Source organism: Girardinichthys multiradiatus, chromosome 19, assembly GCF_021462225.1.
Source record: "Girardinichthys multiradiatus isolate DD_20200921_A chromosome 19, DD_fGirMul_XY1, whole genome shotgun sequence".
Classification (NCBI taxonomy): Eukaryota; Metazoa; Chordata; class Actinopteri; order Cyprinodontiformes; family Goodeidae; genus Girardinichthys; species Girardinichthys multiradiatus.
In genome coordinates this window covers 15271273-15293536 of record NC_061811.1, presented here as the reverse complement: position 1 = coordinate 15293536, position 22264 = coordinate 15271273, and the positions used below count along the sequence as shown (strand labels likewise).

The window sequence follows — 22264 nt, the reverse complement described above, 5'->3', positions numbered from 1 at the left end:
GTCTCACTGCAGTAACGTACAGACCAGACTCTTCTCCAGCTGCAGTGATGTCTAGGGGCTGGTGTGAGAGAGGCAGATCAATAAGGCTTGCTCGCTGCCACAGTTCTGGATGAAGACAAACCCGATTCACAGAGCTTTGCAAAAGCATTCATACCCCTTGAACATTTAGGCATTGTGTCACATTATACCTACAAACTTTAATGCAGTTTATTGGGATCTGACATGATCAACACAAAATAGTGCATAATGTGAAGTGGAAGGAAAAGTCATACATACATAATTTTTACAAAAAATGTATGCTATACATACAAATTTGAGAAGTGTGGTGTGCATATCTAGTCAGCCTCTTTGGTCAATACTTTTCAGAAACACTTCACTGCATACAGCTCACTGTCTTTTGGGGTTCGTCTGTACTAGGGTGATTAATCAATTATTCAAATAATCTTCAACTAATTCAGTAATCAAATAATCATTAACTGAAGTATACAGAGTGGAAAACATGCCTTTTTCTGAAAGAATAACCCACTCAGAGCAGAAATTAGGACAAAACTGTACAAACAAAATGCAATTTGCATTTAAGATGAAAAGCCTTCATTGCCTGTAAATATGCTCCATCCAGAACTCCTAAAGTGACATTGCTTTAGCTTCACCTGGTTCAAATTATGTAAAAAATCTCCTAATCTCAATTAATCAAAAAAATAGTCAACAAATTAATAGATTATCAGGAAAATCATTAGTTGCAGCCCTTGCCTTCACCAGCATCGTGCATTTAGAGCAGATGGATCTCTACTCCAACATATCTGAATCACATGAATGACTCGTTACCAGGCCTCTGCAGAGCTGAATGACATGCTGATTTCAGTCATTTGACGTAGGCGTGTTGGAGAAGGTATGTATCAATAAGTTGATAGATGGTAGCTCTCAAAGACTGGACTTGAGGACCCCTAATCTAGAGGTTGACATTTTTGACCCAGTTAGATTAGATGGAAAGCACCTATAAACACAAATTCTTGAGGCTTACAACAATTCTTCGTTGCCTTTAGGTCTGGACTTTGACTGGGCCACTCTAACATATAAATGTGCTTTGATCTAAACCATTACATTGCAGCTCTGGCTGTGTGAAGGGTTGTTCAGGCCAAGCCTCAAGTCTTTTAAAGGATTTAGCTTTTCTTTCAGAAGGCCTGCCCACATCATAATGCTGCCACCACCAGTATGTATCACTGTGTGGACGGTGTGTTCAGGGTAATGTGTAGCGTCGGTTTTCCACCACACAGGGTGGGCTTGTGTCATACGTTTATTGAGAGTTCTGGGTTTTATTTAAACATTGCCCCTCCTTATTGCAACTCTTTCATAAAAGCCAGATTTGTGTAAAAGGCTAATAGTTGTCCTGTCAAAAGTTTCTTCCTCTTGAGGTGTGGATCTCTACACCTAAAGTTACAATGGGCCTGTTGCCAGCTTCCCCTTCTTATTAATTTCCTCTTTGCCCCGCCTGGCTGTTTAGGCCACGTCTTGGTAGGTTTGCAGCAGTACTACATACTTACCCCTTGAGATATAATATAATGGTTAGGATTAATTGGAATGTATGTACCTGACTTTTGTGAAGTGCCTTGAGACGACATGTGTTGTGAATTGGCGCTATATAAATAAAACTGAACTGAATTGAATATATTAAACAGCGCTCTGAACAGGTTTATTAAATGACCCTGCCAAGCTAAGCTAAGCTTCTCCACAACTTTAACCCTGGTCTCTCTGCTGGGTTTCTTGGTCTTTATGATGCAGTTTGTTAACTACTGTTCTTTACAAAAAATCCTGAGTGGTTTACAGAACAACTGCATTTACGCTGAGATTAAATTACTAACAAGTAGGGTCAAATAATTTTACTAATTGTTGTCTGAAGGCAAATGATTTGTACTAGAATAAAGGGGGCTGAATAAATATACAATTCTTTACATTTGTATAAGCAAAAACATTTAAAAACATATTTTTGTTCCACATTAATGTTCTACTTTGTGTTTGTCTATCACATAAAATACAGTGCATGGACATTTTTGGTGGCATTGTGAGAAAAAGAGAAAAAGTCCAAAATGGGCAAAGGAGAGCTCATATTTCCTTGATACCTTGAGATCTCTATAAACAACGTTTCTCTCAGCATGCAGGTAGTCCAGTGCTGACACTATCTCTGCACCGTAGAACCGAGCCCGTTCTTCTGAGAACACCCGGTCTCTTGACAGATGAAAGAATAGCTGAGGGATAAAACGGGTGATCAGTTCAGAGGACAAGGCAAAAAATCTACAAGTGAACAAAACAAAACAAACAAAAAAAGAAAAAAGCAAACAGTAAAAGTTTGGATGGTTTATAAAGCTTACCTCGCCACCGTTTGCGTACTCCATTACAAAACACAGGCGGTCATGTGTCTGGAAGGAGTATTTCAATCCCTGCAGAAGAAGAGTGTGTTTAAAGCAGAACTTTGTGCTTCCAGGTTTGCCAAAAGAAAGCTGCCCTTTAGACATTAAACATGCAATCATTGTTGCTTCATCTGTAACAACATTCTCAAAACAAAACACCTGAAGAGAAACAACCTGGAGAAAAAAGTAGAATACAGAGAATCCAGCAGGTTTAGTTGATGACAACCTTTATGCATCATTTATTGTCTTCAAAAGCTTCTCAAACCCATAAGAGATTTCTAAATTAAGGGATAATGATTTTTAAAAAGGCCAAAACAGTCTGCATTACTATAAAAAGTGGTAGTTTTTGTGTCTACAGCACCTTCAACCATTCCTTCTGAAATTGTTGCCCTTTTCTGCATGAATGGAGGCTTGAGTGAAAAAAAAGGTACCTAAAGATCTCTTTGGGTTAAAAAAGGGTTGGTTCAGATATACAGAAGGGCTTCTTACAGTCAAAAACGGATGCTTTGAATTCTGGAGGACTCTGTTCTCTGTGAGTGTGTGCGCCACTTCATCCTGCAAAAAAGAAAAGCACAAAGAGTGTTTGTCTAAGTCTTACAATAGCTAACTATTTAGGTATCAGTAATTGCTCCACTGAACTCCAAAATCTAAGTGTTTTTCACCCTTTCCTTCCAATTTGCAACCACTCACTTTTGCTACGATCACCTCCTTCTTTAGGATCTTCATGGCATAGTAGCGTCCTGTGGCCTTCTCCTTTACCAGGATAACTTTGCCAAAAGTGCCTTTTCCCAGGAGTTTGAGGTATTCAAAGTCGTGCATAGTCTAGAAGGCCAGAGCAGACAAAGTGGTATCGGGTTACAAACAGGAGAGTTAGCAAACTCGAACTAGCTCTGACACACAATCTGACTGACAACAACCCTAAAGCATTTTATGCACCATTTTACCCACTAAGCGATTTCCACCCCACTAATGGTTTGGCCAACATGTGTTTGGGTCTTGGTTAACCTCTGACCCTGAGGAGAATGTTGTGAATGGGTGTTTGTGTGTTTGGGGTATGGGGGGGTAATCCAATCTTGTGGCCTGGACACATGTTGGGGGGTGCAGCAGTGTTGTCTTGGGCAAAGCCACTCCTGGCTGATGTTTGGACAAGAGAGTTGGAGAGGGGAAGCGAAGCTGGAGTTGAGGGCGTCCAGCGAGGGAAGGGCATGTTGGAGGAAGGGAACCATGGCCAAATGAGGGATGAAGTGGGAAACAAAAGCTAGCATTGCTAGAGGGATGACTTCTGTTTCAGAGAGGGAAATGTGTGGATAAAAGGTGTACTCTGTACAGCTAAATTCTGTCCTCTTGCCACCAGAAACACGTTTTATTTGGATTATATACAACAGACGAACATTTAGTAGTGCATAATTGTGACATGCCAAGAAAATGTTTATAGTGCTCAATATTTCTAAAGGTTTTGAAAAGTGTAAATTATATTTATGTTCAGCCAATATTTTCCTGCAAAATACTGAAATATTTAACTGACATTTTTGCCCATTTTTATTTGCAAAATAGCTCAAGCTCAGTGAGATTGGATCGAGAGCTTCTGAAAAGCAACTGTCAAATTTTGCCACAGATTCTAAATTGGATTTAGGTCTGGACTTTGACTGGGCCATTCTAGCACATGAATACGCTTTGATGTCAACCATCTTGTTGTTTTAGTTGTATTTTTAGGGTCACTGTTCTACTGGAAGGTCAACCTCTGCCCCAGTCTCAAAATTGCAGCCTCCCAATAGCTTAAATACATAATACATAAAACAATTGTATTTATACTGAAATTAAATTAAAAACTGATTAAATCACGGAGGCCGACATTTTTCAAATTTGTTGTAAAACATTTGTCAAAACCATAAATGCTTTTTTCCTCCACTTAACAATTATGTACAATTTTGTGTTGGTCTATCAGGTAAAGTCTACAAAAGTTTGTGTTTACAGCACGATAAAATGTAAAAACACTTCGCAAGGGACTGTGTAACAGAGGGTATACGTGAATTACAGTACCGCTTTGTGTCTGGGTTTGGTCAGGTAGACCTCCAGGTCCATGGGTTCTGGAGAGGAGTCCATCATCTCCTCTTCTTGTTTAGAAAGGCTATCAGTCACTGCCTGGATGGCTTTGATCCATTCTTCCCTGAATTAGACAGAGGAATCAGAGATTAAGTTAGGTCATTTTCAAGCAGACCAAAGATGCAATTCTCTTCTTATCAACAGGAAGAAAATTTCACATGTGAGTTCAGCCAATCCCAGAGGACTTTGAATAAGTATGCAGGAATGAATTGATGCAGACATTTGTGTAGTTTCTACATGATTTAGAAAAAAACCTGTGCAGCTGTTTACTGAGAACAAATGCTTTCCATGTACACGGTTTGTGTTTTACAGGCTCCAAGAGCAAAAAGAGGAGTGCGTGCGCGCTTGTAGCTTGCCTTTCCTCGGGGGTCTCCACGTGGAAGGTGCGCTCGATGACAGTGGTCCACTGCAGGCAGCGGATGATAAATGTGTTGGGCTTGGGTCGTTCCGTCTTCATCAGCTGGCACTCTGACCAACAGCCAGGGAGAGAGCGGGGAGGGAGATGAAGAGAAGGGCCAGTGTTGTAGGGGAGCAGAGGGGAGAGACAGACCCACAGTTATAGCCATTTATCTTTATCGCCTCCCTCACAGACACTGTCAGCCAATTTGGAAAAGAACAGGTGCACTTTGGTGGAAGAGATTTGAAAGCTCCTTTAAAATGTGACTTGGTATATTTTTATTGTGAAGAACCTGAGTAGCAGCATATATGGTTCCTACACGTTTTTTTCCAGAACAAATTCTATACTTTTCCCACACTTAGCCTTCCAGAGTTCCCAGTTCGTTGTCCTCACCTTAATATGTAAAATACTAAAGTCTGCCAGAAAGGAAGGGAGGAAGAAAGGAAAGAACAAAGGAGGCCAAAAGAATGGAAAACAGGGGAGGACACAAGGGAGGGAGGTAAGATAGTAGGAAGGAAGGACAGGAAAGGAAGGGAAGGGAAGGGAAAGAAAGGAAGCAAGCAAGGAAGAAAGGTATTGAAAGAGTGCTGGACAGGAGGAAGGAAGGATGGACGGAGGAAGGAAGGAAGGGACGGAAGGATGGACGGACAGGCTAAGAAATGAAATTCCACACATTTCCACACCAAGTAGGAATCCTGTGAATAAATACACAAATGTAGTATTTTTAAAAAATATCTCATCATTTCTCTACATATTGTCCCAGCATACAGAGATCTTTATTTTCATGAACTCTTGTTAAATTGTTTTTCTTAGTCTAACAGTCGAAACTCTTAAAATTACAACATTTGCTGATTAAAAAAAAAATCTGCATACCTGATGCTTCTGCCAGAATTTAATAATACACTCATCACCACTTCCTTCATATATATTTGTTTCCCAGTTTTGGAGCAAATAATTGTTATGTAAGCAGTTTCCAAAAACAATTACTCACAATGGTCTCTAAACTGAAAGCACAAAGGCAGAGATTTCCATCTGCACCTTCTTCACATTAACATCTGTTCCCAAACGAAACATGTCAGCAAATATGTCAGGATGTGCCACAAATATGGCCCCTGTCTGATAGATGGAGGACTCCAAGTGGACCACCACTGAGATCCAACATGGCTCCATAAGGGTGAACGTGTGATCCAGCTGCAGCCACCCTGTCAGCAGCATGTGTCCTCTGCGATGGGGTCGCACTGGTGACAAGAAAAAAAAACCAAAAAAATCCCACAAATCCTCCCCGGATGGAGACAAGAGCCTCAGAGCGTAGCCCAGATAAATACTCGAGATCAGGCAGCTAATGGCCACGATAACTCAAGAGCGTCTGGGAGTAAACATTAAGTTAAACAAACAATGTGCTGTCTAATTGTTGTGTTCAGTCAACTGCGCGGCTAATCGCTGAGACTTTCTCTGATGGGAAGATGGAGTGTGCCGTGTTGCTCTGGGCATTTTTATCTTGTTTTTTGTCACAATACGAAATAGGAAGGATTGTGGAAGAAGCTCACAGAGGAGGAGGACGGCACCCAATGCATTAATGTCAGCTGCCAGACTTTACCATGTGTATTCTGGGGCAGAGTTTTCATTGCCTGCAAAGATGCTGCAGAGATGATACTGCAGCATCTACAGCAACCACCCCTCGCATTAACTGCAGCAAGGGCTGATTGATGATAAAATATGAACAAATGTGAATTTAACCTTTTATGCACCTGGCATGCCTGCTCTCAGGTTCTGCATGTTTTAGTACGTCACCACACACAGACTATTATATATATATATATATATATATATATATATATAAATAAAAGTAACTTTTGGTCCATCTATGCATTCCCAGCAATAGCCGGATGAACATGGATATCTTATTTTATTGTCATTTCAGATTGGCCATACTTGGCCCAGAAAACCATAATGCCCATAGGTTCAGTTTAAATTTAGCAAGAACAGAGATGTTGAAGGCTTGGCTTGTTTAAGCCATTTGAGCAACCTAAGCACTTTTCAATCATATTTCAACATCAATAAATCTTATCATCAAGGGGCAATACAGTAACCCCTACTATTCCAGCCTCATTGCGTGCAGAGCAGAACGAGACCGAGTGGATTGGAGCCGTGAAACCTAAATATCACCAGTGAAAAAGGGGCACAAGATATTAGAGCTCCTCTGCTTGAGGTGGATACAAGAACTGTCCCTGATGCAGTAAGTTTCTTAGCTTTTAAAATGAACTAAAATAAGGGTATGGAGCTTTTACATCATGTGAAAAAGCAGACAAAGAGTCTGACAGTAGAGCATATCCCACTCTTTCTGGTCTGAACAGAACTTAAGGAACCAAGATTAAAAGAAGGCGTAACGGGAAAGAAAGTTTGGGGACATGCACCAATGGCAGCAGTGATGCATCCATTAAAAGAATAGTCGGACAAAGAAACAGAGGTGCAAAGTAATTTTTTGGTGTGCAATAATTTTCGGTAGGCCCTTGTAAAGCACCAGGCAGTGATCTAAGAGTTTTACAGCAAGTAGCTCACAGCTATTAAGTTTATCAGCAACTCTTAATTCTTAACTCTTAAAAAATACTGTACATAGGCAGACATGTCTTGTTTAACTTTTTGTACCCAAGTGAAAGTAATGGATTGATGCAGACTGTCTGGAGAGTAGTAAGAGTGGAAGCTTTCAATTTACGTAGGTTAATTCATGGATTATTCCATTTTAAACATCATATGTGAAATGAACACATGTGAAATATTTGTCATGAAAAAGAATTATGAAAGTCAAGTCAAGTTTCTTAAGATGAAAAAGAGGCGATTTCTCTGAAGCCGATACTCACGTGCAACAGAGAAGTTATTTAAGGGGGTTTCCAGCTGGTCAACATCTTGTGGTTGTTCTTTGTAACCGATGAATGTACCGTCACTCTTCAGGAGAAAATACCTCGGCCTCCAGGTCTTGATGTATTCTCCTGATTTCAGGGAAACACAAAAACAAATGTTAGGTTACTGAGAAACCTTTGCTTTTAGATTCTCAGACCAATAATGGTTCTATTTGGTTTGTGGTTTTTATGATGTTAAGGTATGTGGCAACATTTTTTGTTCCTGTTCATTTACCACCTAGTGGAAAAATAAAATTATTACAGTGTTGCATTTTATTTTAACTAAAGTAAACACATTCTACAAGCATAATCTGGCAAACTAAATCTTGGAATTAAAGTTTAAAAAGGTGGCAGAGAAAATCATGAGAAATGATTCAGTGAACCTAAACTCTTGCATGTTTCCTTCAGTTTTATTTTGGACTTTAGAGTCAATTTCTGAAGCAAGTAATACAGTTTTGTACTTGAAAACCTAAAACAGGACAAGTGCTAGCCTAAAAAACAGGTGAATTATGCCCCCCCCTAATTTACACATTTTGCCTGAGGTCTAAATAAAATACTGACAGGGTTAGGTCACATTTCCACACAGAGTGTGGGATAACTGCTAGTCCAACCATGGTTTCACTCCTTTCATTATTTGTCTTTAATCAGGAAGTTCTCAGAGACAGAAAATCTTTTCCCCCAGGAAATGGGATCAAAACAACAGATTAAAATAAATAACAGAAACCTCTGAATGTAAATTTTAGATTAATAAAGAGACTTAAATACACACACTGCCTTGCTAAGTACTTATACGTTTTGGTCTTTTTTACATTTTGTCGTTTTACAACCAAAACCTTCAGTGTATTTGAGCCAAATTAATAGGTCCAGATAAAGTACTGCACTATTGCTATGTGAAAAGAAAATACATGTTTTTACAAATAATTGAAAATTAAAATCTGAAAATAGCCATTAGAGCTGCAAGTCTCAAATCTTTTGCAGCTTAAAAAAGGATTTTCCTCTAGGATATCCGTGATATTTTGGGAGATTAGTGATTGGCCGATACGTGTGAAACCGATCTTCTGACCTATTGTGAAATAAAGTAAAAAGAGATGGATAATTGTACACAGACCTCTACGCTTGGCTGTCAATACGCTTCTCTTACTTAGCAGAAAACACCAAACACACACCAATCTACTCTATATGAAAACACACAGAGGAGAGAATTTTATTTTCCCCTATTTGTATCATCTAGAATATCCTATGCCCTTTATTCTTAAATGACTAATTAGACTTATTTTAATTAAACTTCCCATTAAAATACATTTTTAGATAGCTGCCATAACCTGAAGCCACACAGGTCCATCCAACTCACGCAAGTTAAATCACACAAATGAATCTCTGAAGAATTCAATTTATTCTGGTGATGCTTCAGGAAATGTTGCGCCAGATGTTGTGCAGACGGAAGGGGGGGAAAAAAAGCCAACATACCATAACAAGGCAGTGGCACACGGAGGCGTGGAACTGGAATATTTATACTGGAAAACTGTAATTTATTTTTAATTACGGAGCCACATATTAACCCCCTGCAGAGCAGCACCAAGCTGTCCTTAATTGCCCCATTTCCTCTAACACAGAAGTGTGGGGTTTCTTTGTGTATGTGTGTTCAGAGATGTAGAAGATCTGTCAATATGAGCTTCTGTTGCCCTCACTCAAACAAACTTCTGATTGATAAAACTGGAAACAGATCAGTCAGTATAAAACAAACAGACACAAGTTGAGTGCTGATCCACAGAGAGGAATATATAATAAGCCAAACGTCTCTATATAGAAGTTTTTTGACCGGTAGATATGGTTTCTTTTCTTTTAATTTTCTTTTTTTTCCTCTCAGAGGCAAAAAAAAAAACAACCTTTCCAAAGAAAGTAATACTAGGGCATGTAGTGGTAGTGTGGGCGCTCAATTTACAGAGGCTAGAGTCCTCAAAGCCCTGGGTTTGATTCATGACTTTAAGACCTTTGCTGCACATCTTCCCAATTGCTCTCAATTTGTCCACTTCCTTTCTTTTTTAAGCACACTGCAAATATGTTAACATGTTCAGGCAGAACAAATAAAAAGAAAATTAGTAAGTCTAAACAGAAACATATTGGGAAAAACTTCAAAAGCCAATAGAACTGCTAATCAAGTACTGCAAATCTGTTCATCTTATTTTCTGCAGAGTAATTATAAATAAGCTTGTCTTTTCTTTACAGCATCTACCTCACAATTAAGGTAGATGCAATGCAAATACATTCTATTTGCATCATACCACAAATCTGCCAGATCAGTAATGTATAAATATGTACTTGGCTTCAAAGAAACAACACAGATAGTCTTTAAGATCACTCAGTTATAGCAGAATAGTGCTTTGAGGGATAGTAAACAACTTCTAAACAACTTAAAGCAAATATGAGCCAAGGAGTTAAAATCCAGAACCTGTTCAGTAGTAACGAAATGCCAAAATCTATGGCCAAAAAGAATGTTGAAGCCATTGTACAGGGTCTTGTTTTCCTCAGCTGGGCCCCAGCTGGTGACTTGCTCTCCCGACAGGTTTTGGCTGACCCATATTCCCCTGATATCCTCCATGCCAGCTAACATTGAGGACAGTATGTGCACAATGCAGAGGCAAGATAATGAGCCCTCTACCTGACACCTCTGACACAAGACGTGGGCTCTGTGTACATGCTCTTCTCGTCGGCACATAAAACAAAAAAAAGTAGCTTCAGTTGTGAAGTTTTTAGTCTGGAAGCAAGAACGCGTCACAAATCACTTCCAGACTGGGAAATATTCTTATGTACACATTCTGATGTGACGGGTAGAGACAGGTGTTTGACCACAGCTCTATGTGCTTGTGTGCAAATAGATTTGTTTATACACTGGCTCACAGGCAGAAAAAAGGCCCCTGTGTGAGTAGTAGATTACATCAACATGCATTTTGGAAGGTTGAGAGCATTTACTGCCAGCTCCGCTGACGCATCGCACCCACCGGAGAAGCGGCTTGGGTGGTACTATGTGACGCAGCAGCAACTCAAGGCTCGGCGAGTGTTGCATTTTGGAGAGACTGAGGTGGCCTTGATTGCATGGATGTCAAGGAGATGACAAAGCCAGCCCTGCGTTCTCACTATGTTGTCACTATGCTGAACTGTGATGTCAGGAGAGATGAGTTCATGTGGTCGGTTGGTGAAAACGCACAAAGAAGCAAACGAGTTTATTAAGGAACTTGACATTTGAGCTCTAAATGCTCCCAGAAATGAATGAAAAAGCAACTAAGACACAAAGCAGAAAGAAACTTCAATGATACCAGTGAGAAATTTAGGAAACTCCACATCTGCACAGCACATTTTCACCTTGTACACACTATGAGACAGCAGGACACTGCAACTTCCTTATGTGTGACCACAAAACCTGGTCACATGACAAACAGTGGAAGTAGCTATATCCGGCTGTCTGCGACTTTGTCTCCACAGTACTGCTGTGTGTTGCAGTGCAACACACACACATCCACCGCAGTCTCTGCTGAGAGCATAAACAACAAACATGACCCTTGGAAGCCTCCCATTTACACTCATTTGCCCTTCTACTTTTATTCATCTGTACTTTCCACGCATTTTTTGTAAGCGCTGACATGGCGAGAAAATGAAACTGACAGGTGGGCTTTTTGCATCTTTAACAGTTCACGTAAACAAGTTAGGGAGAGATTGCGGTTACAGACTCGCACTCAGCTAAAAACTGATGCAAAAAACTCTTGCAATATGACTGAGAGCAAGCATTGTTGTGGGTGTTTACTCAGGTCCACTGATTAAAACTGGGCCAACTCAAACAAAAAATTATGATATTCTCTATTTTTAAAATAAATCTTGCAGAATTGTTCACATTGCGCAAGAGTTTTAACACCCGCTTTTACAACCACAAACTTGTATGCGATATAAAGTAGGGCATAGTTGTTAAATGACAGGAAAAGGAAATGGGGTTTTCACCATTTTTGTTTTTTTACAAATAGTATGAAGACTGGGACGTGCATTCAGCAGTCAGTGGAAGAAGAGTGTCTGTCAACATCAATTTTCAAGTCTTCCCATAGATTCTCAACTGGATTTAGGTCTAGACTTGGACTGGGCCATTTCAACTGGTGAATATGTGATATAAACCATTCGATTCTGGTTGTTGTAGTACAACTGGAAAGTGAACCTCCAACCCTGTTCAAATAATTCTGCAATCTCCAATGGGTTTTCTTTCAGGATTGCTCTTTATCTTTACTTTCCTTCCCATTAACGCAGACCAACTTCCCTGTCTTGGCTAAAAACAACAACAACAAAAAAGACCTATTCTCACAGCGTGATGCTGCCACCACATTTCCTTGCCGGGATGCTGTTTGGTGTATGTTTGTTTTCTGCTGTTAATAGTGTTTTCCATGTAGGGCAAATAAGCAATTTTTTCATTATCTGAGCAGAACAACTCGTGTTTAAAATGTCTCTTACATGCTTAGGACAAACTATAGTCAGGACATTTTCTGGTTTTCCTTTAACAATGGCTTTTTTCCTCAACGCTCTTCCATTAAGGGCATACTAATAGATCTTCCATCTAAAGGCTCCAACAGAGTCAAGCGTACTGGACTCTGCGGACGTCTTTACGTATTCGAGGGGGACTCAAAGCGGATGTCTGCCGGACCCATCCGCACAAAGCTCAATTTCTACGTCCTCGTATGCGTACTGTGTCACAAACTGCTTGGTAGGAAAAGTCTTTTTATCGAACAGTTTTATATGTGACACTGCTCAAAGCAACCAGTTGCGAGAATGCACAGCGTTACTCCCATTATCTGGGCAACGCAGACAGGTTTGCGGTGGGTGCCATGGTGAAGAAACAGGGCTAGGCACCCAACTAGCTCATCAAACTATCAATTCGGAAGTATTCATGCGCAGTGCGCCAAACTCTGTGGGATCCTTAAAGTTTTTACCACCTGAATCGCAGATCTGCAGCTCCTCTAGAGTTACCATTGGCCTCTTGGCTGCTTCTCTGATTAATGTTCTCCTTGGCAGATACGTCAGTTTAGGTGGACCATGTTTTTGTCCTTTTACAGTTGTGGCATACACTATTTTCAGATGACTTCAACAGCGCTTCCTGAGATGCTCAAAGCTTAGCATATTTATAACCTAACTCTGCTTCAAACCTCTTCACAATCACTCTGCCATGTTCCTTGTTCTTTAACATACCTCTGACATCTTTACACAACAGCTGTATTTATATATTGAGATTAGATTAAACACAGGTTGATTAAGCATTGATCACTTAGGTCACTTTTAAAGTTGTTAGCATTGGATTTCATTAAGGGGTATCAGAGGGGCTGAATAAAAATAAATGCCACCCTGTACTTGTTTCAAGAAAAAGAAAGCCATGTATAGTTTTCTTCCAATTCACAATCATCAACTAAATTTGTTAGTCTATCGGGTAAAATTACAATGAAATACATAATGTTACAAAATTGTAAACACACTCAATACTTCTGCAGAGCACTGTAAGTTACTCATACCAATTTAAACTGGTGCAGTCTATTCAATGCTCTGCAGGGTAGACCCCAAATGCATTCTGAGAGAAGACACACAGCTGACAAGTACAGACCAAAAGTTTGGACACACCTCCTTCAAAGAGTTGTCTTTATTTTCATGACTATGAATATTGTAGCTTCACACTGAAGGCATCGAAACTATGAAATAACACATGTGGAATTATATACTGAACAAAAAAGTGTGAAACAACTGAAAATATGTCTTATATTCTAGGTTCTTCAACGTAGCCACCTTTTGCTTTGATTACTGCTCTGCACACTCTTTGCATTCTGTTGATGAGCTTCAAGGGGTAGTCACCTGAAATGGTTTTCACTTCACATGTGTCAGGTTTAATAAGTGGGATTTCAAGCCTTATAAATGGGGTTGGGAGCATCAGTTGTGTTGTGCAGGAGGTGTATACAGTACACAGCTGCTAGTCCTACTGAATAGACTGTTAGAATTTGTATTATGGCAAGAAAAAAGCAGCTAAGTAAAGAAAAACGAGTGGCCATCATTACTTAAAAAATGAAGGTCAGTCAGTCCGAACAATTGGGAAAACTTTGAAAGTGTCCCCAAGTGCAGTTGCAAAAACCATCAAGCGCTACAAAGAAACTGGCTCACATGAGGACCGCCCCAGGAAAGGAAGACCAAGAGTCACCTCTGCTGCGGATGATAAGTTCATCCGAGTCACCAGCCTCAGAAATCGCAGGTTAACAGCAGCTCAGATTAGAGAACGGGTCAATGCCACACAGAGTTCTAGCAGCAGACACATCTCTAGAACAACTGTTAAGAGGAGACTGTGTGAATCAGGCCTTCATGGTAAAATAGCTGCTAGGAAACCACTGCTGAGGACAGGCAACAAGCAGAAGAGACTTGTTTGGGCTAAAGAACACAAGGAATGGACATTAGACCAGTGGAAATCTGTGCTTTGGTCTGATGAGTCCAAGTTTGGGATCTTTGGTTCCAACCACCGTGTCTTTGTGCGGCGCAGAAGAGGTGAACGGATGGTCTCTACATGCCTGGTTCTCACTGTGAAGCATGGAGGAGGAGGTTTGATGGTGTGGGGGTGCTTTGCTGGTGACACTGTTGGGGATTTATTCAAAACTGAAGGCATACTGAACCAGCATGGCTACCACAGCATCTTGCAGCGGCATGCTATTCCATCCGGTTTGCGTTTAGTTGGACCATCATTTATTTTTCAACAGGACAATGACCCCAAACACAACTCCAGGCTGTGTAAGGGCTGTTTGACCAAGAAGGAGGGTGATTGGGTGCTGCGCCAGATGACCTGGCCTCCACAGTCACCGGACCTGAACCCAATCGAGATGGTTTGGGGTGAGCTGGACCGCAGAGTGAAGGCAAAAGGGCCAACAAGTGCTAAGCATCTCTGGGAACTCCTTCAAGACTGTTGGAAAACCATTTCAGGTGATGACCTCTTGAAGCTCATCAACAGAATGCCAAGAGTGTGCAGAGCAGTAATCAAAGCAAAAGGTGGCTACTTTGAAGAACCTAGAATATAAGACATTTTTCAGTTGTTTCACACTTTTTTGTTCAGTATATAATTCCACATGTGTTAATTCATAGTTGTGATGCCTTCAGTGTGAAGCTACAATATTCATAGTCATGAAAATAAAGAAAACTCTTTGGTGTGTCCAAACATTTGGTCTGTAGTGTTCGAGAGCATTGTACTTTTGAGTCAGTTCATCATCACTGTTCCAGTAAACGAAACCCCCTTTGATGTCAAACTGTTTTGCAAAACAGGAAATTGGATCACAGATACACTGACCACAACCTAGATAAGAAAAACTTTCAGCAAACGCCTGATCGAGACACACAAACACACGCATACACCACTATAATAGGAAATCCTTCGTGTTATCAGTGTCACAGAGTCAAAGCATTTCTACAGAAGCCTGACAGCAGCCATGTGGCTCAACTCAACTAAATTAGGGGAAGGACAGAAGTATAGAAAAAGTGTAAGTGATTTGACACGAGATGAGCGATGAGAGAACTGGAGGGGATGAAAAACTCTGTGCGAGGAGTTGTGCTGAATGGAGTGCTAGTGAGACAGATCACTGCATATGTTCCCCACATATGTAAGCCTGGAAGTAGAAGAAAGTGTGTATGAGCCATGTGCCCCGTGACTGTGTGTGTGCATGGGAGGAGCTGTCAGGGCCTGATAGAGTGTCTTTACATGACAAGCAGCTGCTGAGGGCTGGGATGCGTGCTGGGCAAAGTGGAAAATAATGAACAGAGAACCACTGCCAAACACAACAGAATTCATCTTTATTTGCCAACTGCTGCACGGCCCTGAATATGTGGACAGCTCCCACCAACTGCCACACCCTTTATCCCCTAAACACAAAACACACTCAAAAAAACAACAATGTGTACTTTTTTTTTGGGGGGGGACAAGTTTGGCCACAGCTATAAAAGGTCGAGCCTCACCCTGTTTGCCCGAGCTTGTGTTTATAAAAATCACCCCAGTCTAGGCATAGGCCGGCATGAGATTCTCACATAGGAAGACCTTTCAGTAAAAACAGGCAAGATTCAAAGCATTTAAGCAAAAAATAAAAATGTTAGACATAAAATAAAATGATTTTATTGAAAACAAAAAATACAAGATTTTTTTCTTCTATTAAAAAATAAAACAAATTGCTATTACAGTTACATTGATGACAGGCATAACATTTATTGATTGTTATTTCAGTACATGGACTTTGACACCCACTAAATATAGTAGTAGTTTTCAGGCGTTTATTTCACACAGCATATTATACCGGGTTTCCAGCTCTGACCATTATAGAAGTACACTATTTTGCTCTACGTATTGGGTAACCCCTCCAAATCATTTAGTTTAGGTGTTTCAATCACTTTTGTGGCCACACCTACGTAGAGCCAAGAGTGGGTCGCTCTCAGGAGCTCAGCAAATTCCAGTGCGGTACCATGGATGCTACCTGTGCAGTAAGTCCAGTTGTGACATTTTGGTGCCACAGAACATCCCACCTTCAACAGTTAATTCTATGACGAAGTGAACGCGACGGGGAACAACAGGAACTCAGAGAGCAGGGTTGGCAGATGCGGAGGTGCGTGACACAAAGAGCTCGCCAACTTTGTATAGATTAAGAGATTAAGCATTAAGGAGTTTTTTTCACTGGAACTAAGGCCCTGTTCACACTGCAGTCAAATGTGGCCCAAATCTGATTTTTTGGGGGTCAAGTGACCATGTCAGACTTTTTAGACTAAGTGTGAATGCTCATATCTGGCCCATATCTGACTTTTCCAAGTCACATTTGAGCCACATTCATATGTGGCCCTGAATACGACTTGTATCTGATCTTTTGGAATGTGACTCTAGTGGGAACGACCAAGGCGCATTAGATGTGACTTTGGCTACGTTCACACTGCAGGTCTAAATGCTCAATTCCAACTTTTTTGTGAAATTAGATTTTTTTGAGTGGACGTTCACATCTTTAAATATATATGACTTGTAGTGATCTCCTGTGTGAACTGCATTCATACAACTTAAGTGTCCCGCATGTGCAGTAGATGACGAAATGACGTCACATGTAGCGACCATGCTTAGTGTTTGCAGAAGTAAATATGGATGGAAATGTTGGACTGTATCTTGCGATTTTTAAGTTGTTTATTCAACCGGAGCCAGCACATTAACAACGCAATATTTCTATTGCAATATTTTATTTATTTTATTTTCCTTTGGCATTGGAGCCAGGAACGTCTATACCCCTGCTCGGCCATTTCTTGGGAAATGCTATCAAATATTGCCCAGTTCCAATAAGACCCATCGAGTTTGGCCTGAGTAGAGCTATCCTCCCAAATATTAATTAAATGAGAAACCTTGCTTTCTCTCCATTGACTGCTCTCTGCGTTATCGTTTGCCATGGTTGTTGTTTTTCTTCCTGCTTCCGCGTAGCAGGGCCCAGAAAAATGAAGTTTGTCAAGTATCAATAATTTAGAGGTCGGATGAATGTGACCTGGCCGTACAGACACAGGTCGTGCTTGAAAAGATCAGATACGTATTGGATTTAGGACCACATATCCAAGTGGTCTGGGTCGCATTTGAAAAAAAAAAATCGGATCTGTGTCGTTCAGACTGTCATGAAAAGTTTTCATACAGGTCACACAAAGGCAAAAAAATCAGATTTGGGTCACCTTAAGTTGCAGTGTGAACGGAGCCATAGACGTCATTTTCCATCGCGTTCGTCACAATATTGCGCCGCCCAGCAGGAAACAGTAGCAGTTAGCAAAACAGACGGGGAGCTAGAACAGAACTGCACAGTGGAGAGACGGCGAGACTCCAGAGCTTGTTAATAAACAGAGATTAAACTTTATTCAAGCCTAGTTGAAAGGCTCATAGGAACCATCTGGATGTGGGGCGTAGTTTGTATCATAAAATCCGTATACAACTGTTCAAACAGAGGACTTTAAAATGCTATTGAGGTAACCGAGCATGTGATGATCTGCCCCTGCAGTCCGATACACTGGATTGCATCAAGTCTTCTGCCTGTAGAGAGGTGCTGACATATATGATTAAAAGTTGCCCTCGACATGATAAAGTTCTGAATAAACTCGGTCTCTGTAAAGTTGTTAACATCCCTGCCCCACCATTGCTGGCTGTGTCTCTGCATCCGAACAGTTTGTTGTGGTGAACTGGCAGTCAGATCTCCCTAAAATGGAACAATAAAGAGTTTTACTCTCATTTATTCACATGTTTCCCACATAGCACCTGCTGACAATAAATGGCTTCTGTTATGCACTTAAACCATAACACCTATGTCTCCGTGTTTACTGTTGTGCTGCGCTTGACGATGCACGTATTGTTCTTATGCATATGTGGGTCACTTTGGAGCGTCACCATTTTCAAAATAATGTTAAAGACCACCAAAAAAAAAACAGATTCCTGAAAAAAAAAACAAAATCGGATTTGAGCATCAAGACCTGTAGTGTGAACGTAGCCAGTCTGATGCTTCTTACTCGGTGGGAACAGTTCGGGGATAGCCCCTTCAGTTCCAACATAACTGTGCACCAGTGAACAAAACAAGGTTTATAAGGACACGGATGACAGTATGGTGTGGAAGAACTTAACTGGTCTGCACAAAGCCCTTACCATCAAACTGGTAGAACACCTCTGGAGCCGAGTGTCAGTCAGGCCCTCATCCAACATCCATGTCTGACCTCACAATGGTCGGACATTCCATTAAACGCAGTTCTAAACCCTGTGGAAAGCTTTTCCAGAACCACTGAAGCTTTTGTAACTGCAAATGGTGGCCGACACCACGTTAAAGCCTTTTAATTAAACGCACGAGGTAATTAAAGCTGGTATGTGAGTAAAGGCATGTGGGCTAATCCTTCTGACGTTACGGCATATAAGTTGCCATTACCTGCCATTTAGTCAGTCTAGAGCTCAGTCTGTTACTTGACAGATGACCCTTGCTCGACAGTAGAAATCGACAAGACAAGGATACACATACTAAGATTTGTTAAGCTCCTTTTATTGGCATGCCAGAAAAAGTGCCAGAGGAACCAGAGTTTTCTCTAACTGTATAGAGCAAAGAATAATGCAGCGCCCACCCTCCCCCATCTGTTGCTGCGCCCTGCCAGTCAGCTGGCTTAAAGACGACTATAACCCAAACAAGAAGGTCAAAATCTCTTCAGAAAGGTTCCAGTCACGAAAAACACAGAAAGTCAAGGTTTGGAAACTAAAGGAGGAACACCCTTCATTATTGTTATTAAAGCTACTGTCGCTACCTTGTTGTATCTAGCCATGTATGCCTCAGTAGCAGGCACGTAGCATCAGTCTGCATGGGAGGAAGGGCGAGCGCTCCATTTACCCTATGCTCTGGTCACCCCAACATAACAAGCAACTTGTTAAAATGATTTTAAAATATAGGAACCCTATGTTGAAAATGTGTTGTGGTTTTGAAAGCCTAACATTTCAAAACCTCTGTGTCTTTATATCCGTAACTGGGCCATGTCTACTCTAACTAATTTTACAGATCTAAATTTTCACCTCAGACTTGGAAGAAAGCAGAACCTACAGTGAATTTTGCAAGTCTTTTACAACGTTAGGCTTAAGAGGCCTAAAGGGTGACAAGTAAAGGGGGATGGCTCATAGAATAATTGGTGAATAAAATGTGGAAATCTTCACACAGAAAAGGAAGAATGAAAGAGTGAGAGAGGTTAATGGCCGTTTCTGCAGAACATCCTGCTCTATCAGTCTCCATGTGACAACACGAATGTTGTGGTTGTTAGCTATTAATAAAACACATCATGCAGCTTTCATCAAGCAGCAACAATGTGTACAAACAGGTCTGACACACCTTCATGTAAAGTTGCAAAGAATCATTAAAGACGACTCGATAAACCATACCCTCATTCATGTTATAGGAGGGTAGATGATCTCTCACAGTAAAAGGTGGACGAGGTTTAGACAAAATGTGCCTCTCAGTGCCCAAACCCAGTGGTTGGACTTCCTGAGAGGGCTGCTGTTGGGTTTTGTCCCCCGTCTGGCCATTCATGGCTTGGGGATAAGGGGAAGGGAGCCAGTGGTAACTCCATGAACTGTGCATGTGTGTGTTTGAGTGGTGGGAATCGGATGAGAGGGGTGGAGGGAAAGGGTGAGGCGGAGGTTGAGGATTAGGGAATTAGAACTCCAAAGCGAGGGACGAGGGGGGGTGGGGGGGCTTTGCCTTTTGTTGGTTTTTCCTCAGCCGCCCCCGCTATCCCTTGGCCCTTTTCTGCCGGGTTCTGCCTGTAGGCTGCAGCTGCGGCCCGCCGCCCTGTGCCTTGCATGTTAATGAGCTTTGGGCTCCAGAGGAGAGTGGGCTCCCTGATGCAGGGGTCACCAATGAGCCCCAGCAACCACAATCTTGACTTCCACAATGAATTGGTCTAATCGGAAGGCATGTGGCTAAACTTCATGCTGTTCACAGACCTCTCTGGCCATTTGCTCTATTCACTGAAATAGACAGCATCAGGCCACTGAAAAACTATCCAGGTGTTTGGACACCTTCACCTTATGTTTCCTGACACTCATTTTTCTTTCTCCCATGCAGCGGCATGAAAGGGGACTCCAAAGTCTCAACTTTGAAAGCAACATCATCATGCAGAGTTGAAGGACCATCCTGGTCTGAAATCTAACCCTCTCACTGTCGCTAGGGCTGCTGCTACCCTAACAAGAAAAAAAAAGCTAGGGGGTTGGGGATGCGATGGCGGCTGCCCCTCTTTCTCACGCTCATAAGAAAGCACTCACTTCTTCTCCATGGTGAGTGACACCTGCTGATTACCATAGAGACACTGTGGGAAGTTCCCCCCGGCCACACAGGGCCCCAAGATTTGCCCCTTCTCCCTGGGTAAACAAGCAGCCCATGGATTAGTTAACTGGGTTACTGCATGGAAAACATATAAACACATATTATTTAGAGCAAAGTAGTGGCAATAAAGTCTCAAGGACTGATGTAAGATCTAATATGTAAAAAAGTTCAGAAAACCTTAGTGGAAAAAGGCACATTTCCACTATAGGAAGCTTTTTTAAGAACCAAGGTAATTTTCCCACCATGTATTTCCACTGCGATTACCAGGACAGAAATTTAGCCAAGAAAAATAAAAGGCCTGGTAGGGAAATAGTACCTTTTCAGTAAGCAGGAACCTCTGGATGGGTTTTTGTTAAGGGACAGTAAATTGGTTGACTTTTAACATTATAATTTTGGTTTAAAATAATTTAAAACCCATACTTTCTATTAACTTTAACCATAACAGGTTTTAAATTAGCAATCTGTTTACAGCTGGTATTAAGACATAAGTCCACGGTGGTGAAACCTTGACATTTCCGTGGAGTTTGTAGCGATTCTACATTTAAGATACAAAGTGTAAGCACTGTGATGCAATCATTGGGTATAGATATACTGCTGAAAACTACGGGTTTTATTTCCGTCTCCCACTCTTAGCTGCTGAGTAAGACCAAAGTTGACACCACTGCACTGGAAGGAGTTTACACTAATTGTCTGCTGAAGTAATGGACTTCTTTTGGAGTGTACAGTAACACTCACACAAAACAACCTGAGTAAATGCAAGTTACAGAAAAATAAATATTGTGCTAAAAACAAATGATTTCACAGTGAAAAGAAACCTTATGTGTTGCTTTTAAGCAGAGGTAAGACCAAGTCATTGTTTTGCACGTCACAAGTGAACGTCTTTCCGCTCAATTCTTGAGTCAGGTTCAAACACATACAAGTCCAAGTTCACGTCAAATCCTAAGTCTTAAACAAGTTTACCAAATACTTGATATGTTTTGGTAACCATTTACTATAAGTAAAAAAACATTGAGTTAAAAAATTTGCTTTTATTTTACAGAACAACCAGCAAAGTGCAACTGGCCTTCAAAAAGTTAAATCTTTGTTGACATATTTCACAGTAAATATTAACCCAGTACAAGAAGAAAATAAATTATACATTTTTCTCCTTCTCTTAACCTCCCGTTTTATAACACTGCCTTTAAAAATGTCATGTAGCTGTTTGTCTCGTCTAAATTCAATGTTATAGTAAAAATAGAAAAAGATACTTTCTGGAATATAGTTATTGAATTACCTACTTTATGAAGGAAAACACACAGGCCAACCTTTTCATTGGCTACCTATCATTTTAGAGTATGTTGTGTTGCAAACAAAACTGCATTTAAGTAACTTGGAAAAATATATAATTTTGGGGCTTCAGGTTTACAAATTTGCTGCTTTTTAATTTTACATTTAAACAATTTTTATGATTTTTGCATAACCTGGATGGAGACAAATCAGAATATTTAAAAAGATTTTTAAGCATCACTTTTTAAATGGATATACTTTCTGTTTAGACTTGAGCCTCTTGACTTGAGCATGGATTCAACTCCAGAA

General features: G+C 40.8%; 1 protein-coding gene across 2 annotated transcripts in view; it reads right to left on the bottom strand.

The window, feature by feature from the left end:
* Positions 1-22264, bottom strand: part of akt1 (v-akt murine thymoma viral oncogene homolog 1) — a 53636-nt gene that overhangs the window by 11638 nt on the left and 19734 nt on the right. For both annotated transcript variants that reach the window (XM_047344948.1, XM_047344947.1), the window contains exons 3-9: positions 7764-7892; positions 4865-4976; positions 4446-4572; positions 3096-3227; positions 2895-2960; positions 2367-2435; positions 2118-2243 (exon numbers count right to left, since the gene is read on the bottom strand). In XM_047344948.1, coding sequence (XP_047200904.1) covers positions 2118-2243; positions 2367-2435; positions 2895-2960; positions 3096-3227; positions 4446-4572; positions 4865-4976; positions 7764-7892 — 761 coding nt within the window. The remainder of the gene's footprint in view (positions 1-2117; positions 2244-2366; positions 2436-2894; positions 2961-3095; positions 3228-4445; positions 4573-4864; positions 4977-7763; positions 7893-22264) is intronic.